General features: G+C 41.3%; 1 protein-coding gene across 2 annotated transcripts in view; it reads left to right on the top strand.

Moving 5' to 3' along the window:
• The first annotated feature begins 362 nt into the window (after positions 1-362).
• The window catches only part of afg1lb (AFG1 like ATPase b), a 28024-nt gene continuing 13696 nt past the window's right edge, over positions 363-14690 (top strand). The window contains exons 1-8 of one of the 2 annotated variants that reach the window (XM_056363399.1): positions 363-869; positions 1096-1418; positions 4984-5035; positions 5197-5298; positions 5552-5679; positions 9658-9757; positions 12774-12832; positions 13025-13075. In XM_056363399.1, coding sequence (XP_056219374.1) covers positions 755-869; positions 1096-1418; positions 4984-5035; positions 5197-5298; positions 5552-5679; positions 9658-9757; positions 12774-12832; positions 13025-13075 — 930 coding nt within the window. In that variant the 5' untranslated portion in view covers positions 363-754. The remainder of the gene's footprint in view (positions 870-1095; positions 1419-4983; positions 5036-5196; positions 5299-5551; positions 5680-9657; positions 9758-12773; positions 12833-13024; positions 13076-14690) is intronic. The other variant, XM_056363400.1, reaches the window with a different exon arrangement.

Genomic DNA, 14690 nt, shown 5'->3' with positions numbered 1-14690 from the left:
TTGTGTCCGCGTAGTAAAACGTGTTGTGGGAACAGTGCACTGATTTAGATGAACGTCTGTGTTAAATTATACTGTATAGTTATAAGTAGACATTTCCACATGACTTTGTCTTTCACACACCTAAAAGTGTAATTGTAACTTTTATGTTGAAGGTAAATCACCTAAGTTCCGGTATTGGTCTGTCTGTCACTGTCGCGGGATTAAAGACTTCCGATCAGCTGAGGCTCAGCTGACGCTACCCGGACACCTGCTGCTCGGTTTGTTTACAACCCGCCAGCAAGCACATTGGCGTGATTCGTTTATTAAACCATAGGCACAAATGTATAAATTTTATCGGTATAATCTGGACCAGTCACGGTTCACAGAGTTCAATAATTGCTGCTAAAATGCGAAAATAACAAGTGATCCTGCGTTCAAAACAATTGAAATGTGTAGGATTTGATGCTGAAATTTTGAAATAATTATTAAATTGACTTTTCTTTGACAGCGACAAGCGAAATAATGGAAATAAAACAATAATATCATGTTGTGGTAAAAACAAACAAACAAACAAACAAAACAAAACAAAAAGAAGGATCTATATTGGTCAAAGACTTTGCAACATTTTTTTCCTTTGTTCCACAGTTATGAATTTAAATGTAAAGAAATTATATTCGATAACATGCATTCAGGACATCTCACATTTAAATCCCCTCCATGCTTGTGCTTGTATGTGTCCGTGAATCTCAATAAAGCTTTGGCGTTTTGAAGCATCATGGCGGCTTGCACGGTGCCTGTAGCTGTCAGATGCTCAATTAAGTTTTTATTCAAAGATACAGCGCTGACCTCAAAGAAGATTTGCCGTCTGACATTCAATTTCACGGGAAAAAGTAAGTGTCTTCCCGTCATGTTGTATTTAATGGTGGTTTGGCTGTGTGAGATTTAGGATGTTACAGCGTGTTTTAGGTAATACAGGTTTGCTAACTTTGACACCTGGCATCACCAGTAGCCCCTGGATTACACACTCTTTCCAATCACGGTTTGATTGTATTTAATGGAATCAGGATGTTAAAAAAAAAAGCGGATTAACACAGATGTCTTTTGAAATACTTCAAGGTTACACTAGTTGGAGGACATGCAGTTCATCTTCATCATCCTGCTCCTCTGAGTCTCCAGCAGCTGTTTCTACCTTTGCTGAAACTATTGGACACTATGATCACCTCGTTCAGTGTGGTTCCCTGAGGAAAGATGCTCAGCAGAGACATGTCCTACAGCAGCTGGCCCAGCTGCAACATACCCTGAAGAAGTACAGTAACAGCATCTACCTGAGCCCATCTCCTCCAAGACTAGACTCAAAAGATGTCAAGAGTCAACTTCAGAAAGATAAAGCCCCCGACATTACCACAGCTGAAAAGAAAGGTGGCGAATCAGCTGATAAGGTAACAGAGATATTGTACAGACTTGGTCATAATACAATAATACTCATCAATACAATCCCCTGTTGTCATACTGAGAAATTACCTCCTACAAAATACAATATTGTTTAGATGTGTTTAAAATCTTATCTCTTAATTTAATCTTAGTTATAAAGAAACCGGTGCACGGTTCTTAACATAATTCAAATATGTATGGAATCAGTGTACTTATAATCATGATTTGGATTATCCCTTATTAATCAGTTTTTGTCATGTGAGTGGTGTCCAAAAAACTTAAAGATTGTTCATCAAGACCACACCACTGACCTAACGACTGCCTGATGTGTCACAGTGATTTTAGCCAAATGTCAGGGTGAGAGGATGTGAGGATGTGAGGACTGTCTGTCCAGTTCTCCCAGAGCATCAAGCCCTTCCTGTCTGCTTCTCTCTTTGACTTTAGCAATGGCTAACATAGGAGAGAGAAAATTATGTTATTTTTCCCATTCAATTTACAGGTAACAGCTGCTGGGATTTTTTTCCTTTATTGAAAAAATAGCAGCAACAATAATGTGTGTTTTTGCCAATATTAAAATCAAATTAATAACATTCTTTGCTTTAACCAAATTATTAATTAGGAAAACCAAACGCTACATTTTCAAAAGAAAGGTAATATTCCAGGTCAGTATTTTGAGTAATACATGAGCCGAAACACAAATACCAGTCCTTTATAATCAAGGCCAGTGCTGTGGTCTCCAAACCCAAGGTCCGCCTACCAACTTTTTCCCAGAGCTTTCATTTGATCTCACAGAGTGTTCATCATCAGAGTGGGTCTGCTTTGTTGTCCTGGAGATGCGTTCTGACATACAACTGTCTGTAGCTGTTATGATGAAAACAAAAGTCCCATGGGTAAAATTATAACAGCTGTTGAACCCGTATGCAAGCATATTCATCTCACTGACAACGGAGCAAACTCCATCCACTGAAGAAGACCATGAGAATCTGTTGAAAGCTGAGAGACAACCTAGTAATTGGATATTTGGGGCGGTTTTAGTTTTGCTTCATCTGGATATTAAACTAAAACTTTTCTTTAAGTTGTAGGAATTTTTGAGGGCACTAAATCGTGACCTAAAAAGGGCATACATTAAAAAAAATAATCAAGCACTCAAATAAAATAGTGGAAATAAAAAATGGACGTGGTAGAAAACAGGGAGTGATTCTGGACACGGTTTCAGATTTACATGACAACATGGATATGTTTAAAGCCTTTGACAGTGTGGCATCTGGACTCTCATTCTGTTATAAAGCCCCATTGACGTCTAACATATGGGGGGACTTCACAGAGTCCACTGCACTGTACTCCAGTTGTATCACTGATGGTGGCCATGGGGCTCAGGTCAAAGGGAGGGTAGGGGTCTGGGAAGTGTATTGTGCATGTGAGTTTTGGAACGGCCTAATGTAGGGGTCTGTTGTTGTTTTTAGGTCAGGGGAGCTGACTGTCTAGTATTTGGTGGTGGGAGTGTTTTTTTTTTTTTTGTTGGTTGGCTGGCACAAACACATAGGGTTAGGCAGAGATTTTGGAAGGCAGCAGGGCAGACCTCCCGCTGGGCCTGTCCCGGCACCCCTCTCACTCTCTCACCATCCCCATGCAGTAATGAGGGGATCCCCATTGTCTGGGCCATTCTTGTCCTTTTTGCTTTTGATTTGGGACTCTGACAAATACTTTGGTGTTAGGCTATCAACACCGCCACCGCCATCCCCCCACCCCCACCCCCCGTCCCTTCTCTCCTTTTGCACCTTATTTCTTGCTCTGGCTCTCACACACATACACACTGACTGGAGTACTTATGCAATTATTCTGGTTTGAATCAGGTCATACCGCTGTCCTTTCGGTGTCTGTTCTCTCTGTGAAAGTGCCGCCATTGTCCTCACTAACTGACCAAGTCTGTGAGGAGAGTACACTTGACTTAATATTGACCCAATGTGGCGTGGTTTTGCGGATGGTCGGCTAACAATGGGCCATTGTTTAGTGGGAGCCGCACTCTTCAAGTCAGACGTGCATCATAGAGTCGTCCTGTACACGGTAGGCCTCTGGCGGGACAGGGCGGTTATACCAGTTAAAACTAACTCACAAAATCACTCTATTAACCTTCCTGGTTAGAGACATGGCGTCTTTGGCTGTAGATAGACATGTTCAAACACAGTTTTCCTGAAGTCACTTTAAAGCCAAAGTGCCCATGTCCTGCATGTGAACTTTCCACTCATGTGCCAGTATATATCCTCCATCAGGAGGTGAGACAAGGCCACAGAGCTCAGCTAGACAGAGCGGCTGAGGGACAGCCTTGTCCTTCTCCACTCTGCCGAAGCAGAATGGCTACCAGCCACCACTGACAATTACCCCACCATGCCAGAGGGCAGCTTGGGAAGTCAGGGAGAAGTCACATACTGTTATGCCAGAGCAGACAGGAAAGGCTTGTTGCTCTTCCAGTATTTCACTCCAGCTCAGGACAGGCGGTGGATGGAGGGAATGGGTGGCAGGGGCGGTGGAGGGGGTAGTGAGGAGGGGAGGAGTGGGGGAGAGAGGGAGCAGGGAGAGAGGATGGGTAACAAGTTTGTTTTTTCATTTAGTTTTCAATCGGCCATTGTCTGCATTTACCAGAGTCAAGTGCTCCTTGTGCGGTGGACACCAAGTGCAGTGGACACTGAGTACCGTCCCCATGAAATAGTTACCAAATTAAATTTTGAGAGGACAATCCTTTCTCTTTAGTGCCGAGTCGATTCCAAAGCTATTTGGCATCGCCCAGTTACAGACATGGACGATCATCAACCACAGTTATTAAACCAAATGTAAAACATCGGTAACTTGTCCTGCTCGATACAAATATGCCTCAAGTTATCATTACATGTCATAATTAAACTGACGACACATGGGTTCACATAGCTTGGGCCCTCTTTGGAGATATTTGGCTTTACTCAATATTCTCAGCTCGGTCACACAGAAGACGTTTTTTTTTTTTTTTTTTTTTGAAGCAGGGATCTTTTGATGATAGGAGGCAGGCAGCACAATGACTTCCAGCAGCACCTCAATGCAACAGTACCGTATCACAATTAGCAGCGCTAAACAGGCTGCACAGACAAGTCCACTCCATCTTGTATGGAGCCTCATCCAGTCCTCTCCGTTTTGTCTGACAAATCCCCCCATTGTTCCTCTGATGATGCTTTTCTTTCGTGGGAACCCTGGCTTGTCTTGTTGATTAGATCCCCTTTGTCTTCCTCCCCTGCAGTGGGCTAGTCTGGAGAATGTGAAACCTCACACTGTAGTGGTGGCTTAATGCCTCAGCATACTTTGTTTATTAAACGATGATTCAGTCTTATATGGTAATGAATATAACGCAGTTTATTTAGGTCACCAACTATAGTGTTTTGTGCTTTTAATGAGGAATTAATCTATGCATTAAAGTTGGATAACCCTAGTGATTTGTGGTTAACTGTTATGTATTATTGTTTCTGATGACAAGCAGCTGTTAAAAGATTTAATATAAAACAAGTACACAACAGTCTTTTCCTCATTTTTCCTCTTTTCCTGCTGAAGGAAGTACCTGCTCCACGACCACCCAAGGGCTTCTATATCTACGGAAATGTTGGTAAGATCACATATAGAAAATGTATTTTATCCATCAATATGGCTTTTTCTGTGGTGCTAAACCTGTTAAAAGATGTCCGAGATCAGGATATAAGATGGAAACATGTCTTTCTTTTTTTTTTTTTTTTTTTTTTTTTTTTTCTCATCGTCTCTCCCTTTCAGGCACAGGGAAGACCATGCTTATGGATTTGTTTTACTCCCGTGTGGAAAACACCCATAAAAAAAGAGTTCACTTCAATGGCTTCATGTTGGACATCCACAGAAGTTAGTATTTTCCTCCCACTCCACTTCACTAACTATTGAAGGCTGGCTATTGTGACTTCAGGGAAGTTTTCTGACTCCTCACACACTAGAGATCCTATATTTATCTCTCTGTTTGTCCTGAAGCCCTCTTGCTAATTGTCTACCATTATGCATACAGGTGAAATTACTGCTTTATTCAGTATTGTCAGTGGGTTTGGGGTTGCCGATGCAGGTGTGCTTTAAGACGTGCCTGACGTTTGTGTGCTGCTTAAAGGGATCCATCGGAGGAAACAAAGCCTGCCAAAACGAAGTCTAGGGAATATGTTCACCTATGACCCCATATCACCGGTTGCCATGGAGATCAGCAATGAAACCTGCCTCTTGTGTTTTGATGAGTTTCAGGTGAGCGAGTGTGCTACAGGCACTGTTTGTGTGTATGTTTGTCAGTTCTTAAAGTCTGCTTGAACATTACAAGACAATACAAATTCTGAGTTATGTGTTCTTTATATCAACTGCATATGTTTTCTTGACACAGTGGTCCTCTGAAACTAGTGCTAAATAATAAGTTACAAGAGTAAATATATTGATAGTACAATTCCAGATAACAAGGGTATCCTGATGTTTAGGTATTTCATTGCAAAGAAACATCTGTTAGGTGGGAGAATTAGATAAATACCAATACAAACTTTAAAATGCACTAAAGATTTAATGGAAATAAGACTTTGGGGGGCATAATGGATACAATATAAATAATTGTGCCTATTTTTGAAGGGATTTTAAAGTTTAAACAAGTTAGCATATAGAAAAAAATTCTCTCAAATGACCATGCTTAAAATGTCAGCATGTTGCACCATGCTCATGATATCTTTCAGTATGTGCTAACTCAGTAAGTTCAAAATTATTCTACAGTAGATTTGTATAAAAATGCTGGTATTTACATGCATACAGTATTTATACAGCTGTTATAGCAAGGCGAGAAATATACCATACTGCATATTAGGATCCAACACAAACGAAGGCCCATTGTTAGAAAAAAGCTCCTGGACATGAGACTTTGGCACACATTTACACACAAACTCACACAACAGTGATGAGGAAGGAAACAAAGGGTTAATTCGATAGTAGTAACTTTATTTTGTGTCCCTTCTTTGTTAATAAGGCCAAAGATCATTTTTGAAAAGTTGCACTCTGAGTGCAGTATTTTGTGCTTAAACTTCATTCCTTATTAGCGTTCAGTACCAGCCGGCGTCTTCCCTGTCTGGACAACTGGATGCTTCTGATCATGATGTCCCCACAAAAACAGGACTGGGGACACCTAGTGGCCTTTTTGAACATAGTACAATTGTACAATGACTTCCTCGACATTCTCTTTCTGCAGTAGTATGTAGTAAAGAGGTAATTTACTGGCACAGAAGAAGTAGAATTGTGTAATCTCACATGTATCAAGGTGTAACATTTTCACTGTGAATACCTTAAACCTGCAGCCGTCAGTTGAATCTATGATCTCCTGTTGCTTGTTCATACACTCACATGGTTGGTTGTCTCCCAAACATTTACAACCAAGTCATTTCTAGTTCTTGTCCACTCGATATACACAACTAAAAGGCACCGTCTGCCATTAGTGCTGCAGACTTCTCATTATTTTAACATTTGGTGTCAGAAGAGAGAGCCACTACTGAATCTCTCTCTATTCTCTTTAAGGTAATCATTCATTCACTGGCACAGAGACAGACATGTGCTCCTGTCTTTATCATTAGCAGCCAAACACATCTATTAGCAGCACAATGTTGTTCCTCTTACTGATATCATTACAGTTAATGCCGGCAGGTCAAAGGTCACAGAAGGTGCGGTTGCTCTCTCTAATCACTCTCTGTGCATCTGCGAGGATCAAGAGCCGCTCCTTTCATCCACCCGTCTTTCACATTTTAAACTGCGGCGCTGTTTGTGCATTCTCATTGATTTGTTTTGTTTGCTGTCGCCAGCTTTGCTGTTTTCGCTTGTCGACTGTTGCTACCGGTGAATGGAGGGGAAACAAGCAGACATGTGCGCGTTGTTTGTGATGCATAAACAAGAGGTTGCAAGGTTGGGAGAGTTGGGGGTGGATGGTTGGGTTGGTGGTGGGGTGCGGTCTATACCAATCAGCATCCTCCTCCACTCAGCCATGCAAATGAGGCTCTGGGTATCAGTCGCACTCTTCTGCTTCCTTAAGTGAGTGGAGCTAGAAAGCGACTGGCGGCGGTGGGTCAGATGGATCTTATCCTCTTAAATGCTAATGACATTTCTCCATTCTCTTCATTAGCGCCGTGCCATTATCAGTAATTTGTAGCCCCCCTCCCTCCTTTTCCGGCCCCCACCCGGCTCCCCTAATGAATACTCGCCATTGAGAGGTCCGAGATGGAAAGATGGGAAGAGAGCGAGAAAGGAGGAGGAAGAGTGAGAAGAAAGCGCTTGAGCATCATTGTCTCAGGGCCTCAGTCACTGTGCAGCCTCTGTGAAATTGCTCATAGGTTGTGTACATAAAGAGGTGTAACATCAAAAGAGGTTTAATTTGGCACCCGTGTGCCTTGCTGTAAACTGACAGCCGCTTGAGTAATTGGATGCTCATTTAAATATCAGCATTGGCTGACGGAGATTGCACCATTATTTTTGTGTTCCACAAGTGCTACATCGGTCCCCTCCACCTTTCTCATTCTGTGGGTACCCATTCTCTTTCCCTCTCCCCCTACTCATTCAGCAATCAATATTGCCCCTCATACTATGCCCATGTTGAGGGCACATGAATAAACAAATCCAGGTTGTATAAAAGGTCATTTTTAAATGATTCTTTTGAAATGAAAATAAAATCCTGCGGTTGGAGGAAATAGGGGCCCCTTCAGAGAGACACAGAGCCTTGGCTTTCTGTTGATTCTCATTACGTGCACACGCACACAATCTCTTACACAACCACAAGTACACACACACTAATTTGATGCCCTTAGCCACCTCTCCTTAGTGAAATCAAGGCTTTAACACAAATGTTAATCAAGTATTGGCAAGGGCAGTGGGGCTAATATGCAAAAGCAGAAGACTCTCCACACTATGAAAGGAGGCATATGCTGTGGGTATGGCTATCAGAAGTGCCTGTTATATGCAGAAAAGTAGGTAAGAGGGAGTAAGAGGAGAGGGCGGGACAGAGACATGACTAAAAAATTGTCCTTTTTATTCAACACATCCTAATTCTTAAAGGGTTTCATACTGTCATTTCTCTAAATGGTAGAAAAGCAACTAGTTTTCTTTCTCTCAGTTTACCTAAAATGTCAGTAGTTTAATCTTCAGCAGTGTTACTGGGACGTAATGTTTCCTCACCACATTAGGCACTATCTTTACAGCTGTAATTTTGCAAAGGAAGGTCATTTGTTTTTAGTTGATTTGTTTGTCATATTGGAAGAACTGTTAATGTGTTGAATATAAAGGAGAATTAGCATGAAGCTGATGACGTTGAGCATGGAGAAACTTGAAGTGAATTCATTTTTCTTTTACAGTTGGCCCGTTGCATATCAGTCAGCCGTCGTGCCTAATCAGCCGTGTTATATACATGCTTCTTTGACAAGTGTGAGTCACATGGTAACATGATTTCTCCCTTCATGGATGCTCAAAAGAACAACAGAGGTGAAAGAGAGAGAGATGAGAGAATAAGAACAAAAGTGAGAGCACTGGATTACTAATAGAAAGGTCAGAGCTCTTCATGTAACAGCCGGCGACTCATAAACGTCCTTGCTTCAGTGCTGTCATTGACCGTTGTTTATTGCGGACTTGTGGAAATGATGTAGATGAAAAACGCAGTTGAATTGGATTAATGTATTATAACCTGGTGAAGCCTTGTGTCTACAACACACACACACACAAACCTTTTTATATGCCTTTTTATATGGCCATCTCAGATAGAAGCTTTGTCTGCCATCATAACCCGAGACTGGATTCACATTTCTCCGTTTTCATTATTCTTTTCTTCTTGTTTCCTCGCTTGCGTTCAGGTCATTCTCACGTCTGCTCAGTTGATTAGCTTGGGTCCGCTGCTTTGCCTCAGCTACTTGTACTCCGCAGAAAGCCGCTTCGTGACCATTTGCAGTCAGTTCAAGTGGTTTAGGTGTGTGTGTGTGTGTGTGTGTGTGTGTGTATGTGCGAGTGGATGTGTGCAAGAGTTGAATGGCCATGACCAGACACAAAGGATTGAATGAGCACACCTGAATGACACTAATCAACATGGAGTGTTAATAGCATGGTTTGACCTCAGACACACACACACACACACACACACACGGGCATGTGGTGTGGCAAGAAAAGGTAAATTATACAGTACATGAATGTGCCTCCTCTTCTTCTCTGGTTCCCTTCTGTCAGGTGACGGACATCGCTGATGCCATGATCCTGAAGCAGCTCTTCGAGACGCTGTTCAAGACCGGAGTGGTGGTGGTGGCCACTTCCAACAGACCCCCTGATGGTACGACGACCAGTGTCTGAGAACAACAGTATTGTACTTTTTATTTGCTTTCAGCCATTGTTTATCATCTCTATTTTTGTTACTAATCACACAGCTCAGTAATTTTCTGCTCTTTTTGCAAGTCCATGTATACAAAGAGTCTAATGTGAAATACATCTTCAGAAATCATTTAAAGGTTTACTAATGTAAATGAAGTTACAGACCAATCCTGTAGTCTCTGATTCATAAATAATTAGCAGTAAAAGTAAAGGACCATCTCAGAAACACGTTAACTACTACAACATTAATAGTAGCAACAACATATAGAGTATTGGATAATACTTACTCTTACTGCTACTACTGGGGTAGTTTTGAACCATTGTCCCCAAAAGTGAAAATACATTACTTCCAAAAACTGTTACGTTAAACTGTTACTCGGATAATGCTTATTGCACTGAATAATCACAGGTAGCATCATAAGTGACCCTCTCTTGCAGAAAAGGAACACACATCCTAAAACGACCATTAGTAAGTGGAGAGAGTAAGAGAAAGAACCTTTTTATAAGAAAAGGAATGACGGGCATCAGAGCCGCAAGATTTACTTAGCCTGCTCTGAGTTACGGCCTACCCACATTAGAAATAAATGATAAATGGACTGCATTTATATAGCGATTTTTCCAGTCTTATCAACGCAATCAAGTGCCTTGCACAAGAGTACTCTGCTACTTCATTTTCTTCAGCCAGATTTTTTGTGCCAGATTGAGAGGTTGAGCCGACGGCGTTTTTATACTAGCAAGTTTTTTGAGATGCTGCACTGACTCAGAAATGATAGGCTTGTTGAAAGTAGAAAATCCTTTTAACTTCCAACTTTTTAACTACTAACTTCATCAAAATTACAGGATGCACTTTGCTTAACGCCTCTCCAGCACACCATGCTGTTTTCCCCAAATGTCTTCGGCCATCTTGCCTTAGTCATGAGGTCGTTTCCAGTTTCTTGATTTACAGTCCATCAGTTAATCATTTGACTTAATTAAATCACAGTACTTTTGGAGACACTTGGGGAATAAAGCATGGTATGTTGGAAAGGAGTTTTTGCAACAGTCTGCACCTCGGTTTCAGGGTAACTGCTAACTTGTTAGCTTTTACGACTTATTGCAAGCATGCAAGAGTGCAAGGAATTCTGGGTTTATAAAAAGCTCAGCTCAGAGGGACTGACAGAGCAAAAGCCTTAACAGTAAACTACTGTCAAACAATGCCTTAGCCCTGCAGGTCTACCTAACTATCCAGCAAACAGTCCATACTCTGCCTGCAGCTGAAAGTAATACTCCCTGAACTGCTTCTCCTCCACCTGCGCCAAAGTAACATCAACACATTTGACAGTTACTTTACATACATCTGCATCACTGACAAATACTTTTATCCAGAAGTGCTTGGCTCCAGCAAGAATCATTTGAGCTCTACAAGACCATACCAACTACTTCCCATTTTTCAGCAATTAACCAGAAGAAAGAGGCAAGGAACATTTGATACAGCTCCCACCTTTTTAGAGACATGACACAACCTTTAAACAGGCTTTGATGTTGCATTTACTGCCAGGTGAGTAAGGCTGGAGAAAGAATGAGCAAGACGGTGATCAAGGTGGAGATAAATGCATGATGCGCCATCTGATGTCGTTTTTTTTTATTTTTGGCGAGGAAGATCTTGATGTGTCAAAACCTTGAGTGGGTACGAAGTGGATGGCAGCAAGGTGGCTCTCGTAGACAAAGACACGCGTCTCTGATATTTACTAGCTATTAAGAACAAAGCACCAAACCATGCAAACTTGATAGAGAGCCTACTTGGTATTAATTACATGGTTAATGGAACACTGAAAGCCATAAGAGACAACTGGACATGAAAGGCATACATTTTCCATCTTTTATTGATGTGGAGATGCTGGTATCAAAAAACCCCTTTGCTAGAACAGCTAAAGTAGTGTTTTATTGTTTTTATATACTGATAGAATTTAATGAGGAGGGTTAGTGTGAGGGAAACATGGTGTGTTTTTGGAGTGGAACACTTTCAGTACACTGGATCTCACATGCACTTTATATTAATGGACTGAGCCTATTTTGATTACCTGAAATGAATAATAATTTTCACTGACAGCGTCATTGGTTGCGTCACTATGTAGTAATTAAATGCACAGTGTCATGGGAAATAATCATAAAAATGAACCTCTTGCTGGCTCCATGTACGATTCAGCTCACTTTTCAACCTTTTGCCTGTCGTAAAGGAGCCATTTGCAAGTTTTCACTATGTTTCCAGTCTTAATGCTATGCTAAGCTAAGCTAACCAGCTGCAAGTTGTAGCTTCATATTTACTGTACAGACACAACAGTTGAATTGATCTTCTCATCTCATTCTCATCTCTCAGCAGGGAAGCAAATGCATCCAGTATCCAAAAATGTTTGGACTCTTTCTTTAATACTCATGTCTCCCACACAGTTCATTACAATGTAGGAGTTATCAAGCGAGTGTTATTTGTATGTCAGGTCCTACTGTAGTAAGTATAAGCCCAAACATCAACAACAACCACCGACCACTTGTTTGCAAGCTGGAGAGAGCTTAAACATCAGTGTGTGTGTGTGTGTGTGTGTGGTGTGTGTGTGTGTGTGTGTGTGTGTCTTTGTCTGTTTTTGTGTGTGAATCCGTATCTGTTTTATCTGTCTATCAGGGATGCTACTTCAGATGTAATTTGTTCCAGCCGAGCTAATTGAAACCTCTATTCAGCGAGCTGCTGTGGACATTGTCCACGCTGAAAAGGCGACAGTCCTTTCTCTCGCCACCATTGTTTGGGAATGTAATGAATTTTATGTTGCTGCCGCTGCCGGTAGAGAAATCCATTTTTCTCCCCTGGTCCCAGTCCTTTTGTCGTACCTCCCCACCCATCCTTCAGTTCATCAATAGCCACTTTATCTGCCAATCTGTGGCGAGGGAATGACATTATTAGGAGGCTAAACAGCAGCTCTAATACAGGCCCTCCCCTCCTCTTTCAGATCTGTACAAAAACGGACTTCAGAGGGACACCTTCCTACCTTTCATCGACGTGCTGAAGGTAGAGTCATCCCTCTCTCTTGTCTTGTTAATTTATTCATTTGTTTATCACACACACATACACGCACACACTTGCATGTGCGCCTCTGTCCCTCTGTGTCTGTCTTTTTGCAAGTTGCTCTTTAGTGGTTTGATGTTTTCTGCTTCCTGGATGCCTCGCAAAGTGTCACAAAGCTGTCTTTGATCATACCAGGGCACGCTGAAAGACCCACAGAGAGCGAGAGAGAGAGAGAGTGAGAGGAAGGTAGGGAGATATGGAAAGAGCGTGAGTGAGCACAGGTAATGTGAATGGGAGGTGGGCGGACGGGCTGAGTGACTGACCCAGACTGCTTGCATTTCAAAAGTAAAGGGGGTGAGTGTGGGGAGGGAGAGAGGAGCGCTGCAGCAGTTAGCATTTCCAGCAAAAAATCTACTTTGCAATTTAAGCAGGTAGAACCATTATCCTCCCTGCATCTCAGATGATCATTGATGTGTTTGGAGTGATCATGATCATAAATAATTGCATAATAATTTGTTGTCATGCATTTTGCAACAGATGATGGTAGCATTCTTGCACCTTTTATTGGTATTTAGTCTAAATAGTACTGACGAGCAGTATCCCACTGCAGCATATTATGCCATAAATGCAAAACTGATTCCTTTTCACCATTCATGAGAGAGAAAAAACTGATTTACAGTAATGGGAAACAACAAGTAAAAGAAACAAATTACATTATAACCATAGTGCCACTCATCATGCCCACTCCTCAAATACTAGTCACATGCATTTATGATCTGGTGGATGTGAAGAAGAGTAAGCTTCAGGTAAAGTACTCCACTATAAACCGTGCAACTTCTCACCTTCATATAATCAAAATGATTGAGTGATTGTCAACATTTTCTAACCTACTGATATTAGAGAAGTTGCCTTATTGACCTTGGTTGACCATGCTTACCTTAATAGTGATTTCCTGCACACAGATGTGTAAAAAAAAAAAGAAGGTCTGGCTGAGTCACACTCTCAACCAGTATAAAGTAGCAGATAAATGCTCTCCACCAAATCACCATTCATGGTGCTACTTGAATTTTATGGCTTAGTGGAAGAAAACAGTTTTTATATTATCATTTATTATAGATTCAAATTTAAATATGTCTGTCTTACTTTTATTAAACACCTGTATTAACACCAAGTTAGCACAATGTTTTGAGACTCAACCATATATTTAGATTTTGATATACTGGTTTAGAAGCACTCAGTGTCATTATAGCGTCATTATAACACAGATTGTCCAACGGACTCAGTAGTTTACAATAATCTGCACATAAATTCTGTTAACATAGCATCACATCTGAGCCCATTTTGGTACATGTGTTAAGAGTAATATTTTTCTCATTACACTTTTGTAAACCAGATTTAAAACTATACTATACTGTTGTGGTGTTTTCCTTTTCGCCCCCCTACACATCATAACTAGCCTGATTGGCCTCAGAACTCCACGATTGGTCAGGCTTTAGATATGTTGGTGCAAGATTATTATGATCCCATTACATGTACCTGTTGTCTGTTACATCACAAACCTCATTGTGATTACTGTTAAGTATGACATGAGAAAAAAAAAAAAAATCCAGGAAATTCCAGCTCGAGTGCTTGAACAGGAGCAATATGGTTGATCTGCAGGGCCCAGGCCACAGACAGTTTCAGGGTCACCAGAGCTCCACACACACACACACACACACACACACACACACACACACACACACACACACACACACACACACAGAGGCAAGGACACAAATGTAAACGCTCCAGGCCTTGGGCCTGTGTATATTCTCATTTGTCCAGGTCATAGTATCCTAAAGGAGTTTTATAAATCGAAAAC

This window comes from Seriola aureovittata, chromosome 19 (assembly GCF_021018895.1).
Source record: "Seriola aureovittata isolate HTS-2021-v1 ecotype China chromosome 19, ASM2101889v1, whole genome shotgun sequence".
Lineage (NCBI taxonomy): Eukaryota > Metazoa > Chordata > Actinopteri > Carangiformes > Carangidae > Seriola > Seriola aureovittata.
Note: the sequence above shows the minus strand (reverse complement) of the source record. Positions and strands in the feature narration are given on the sequence as shown.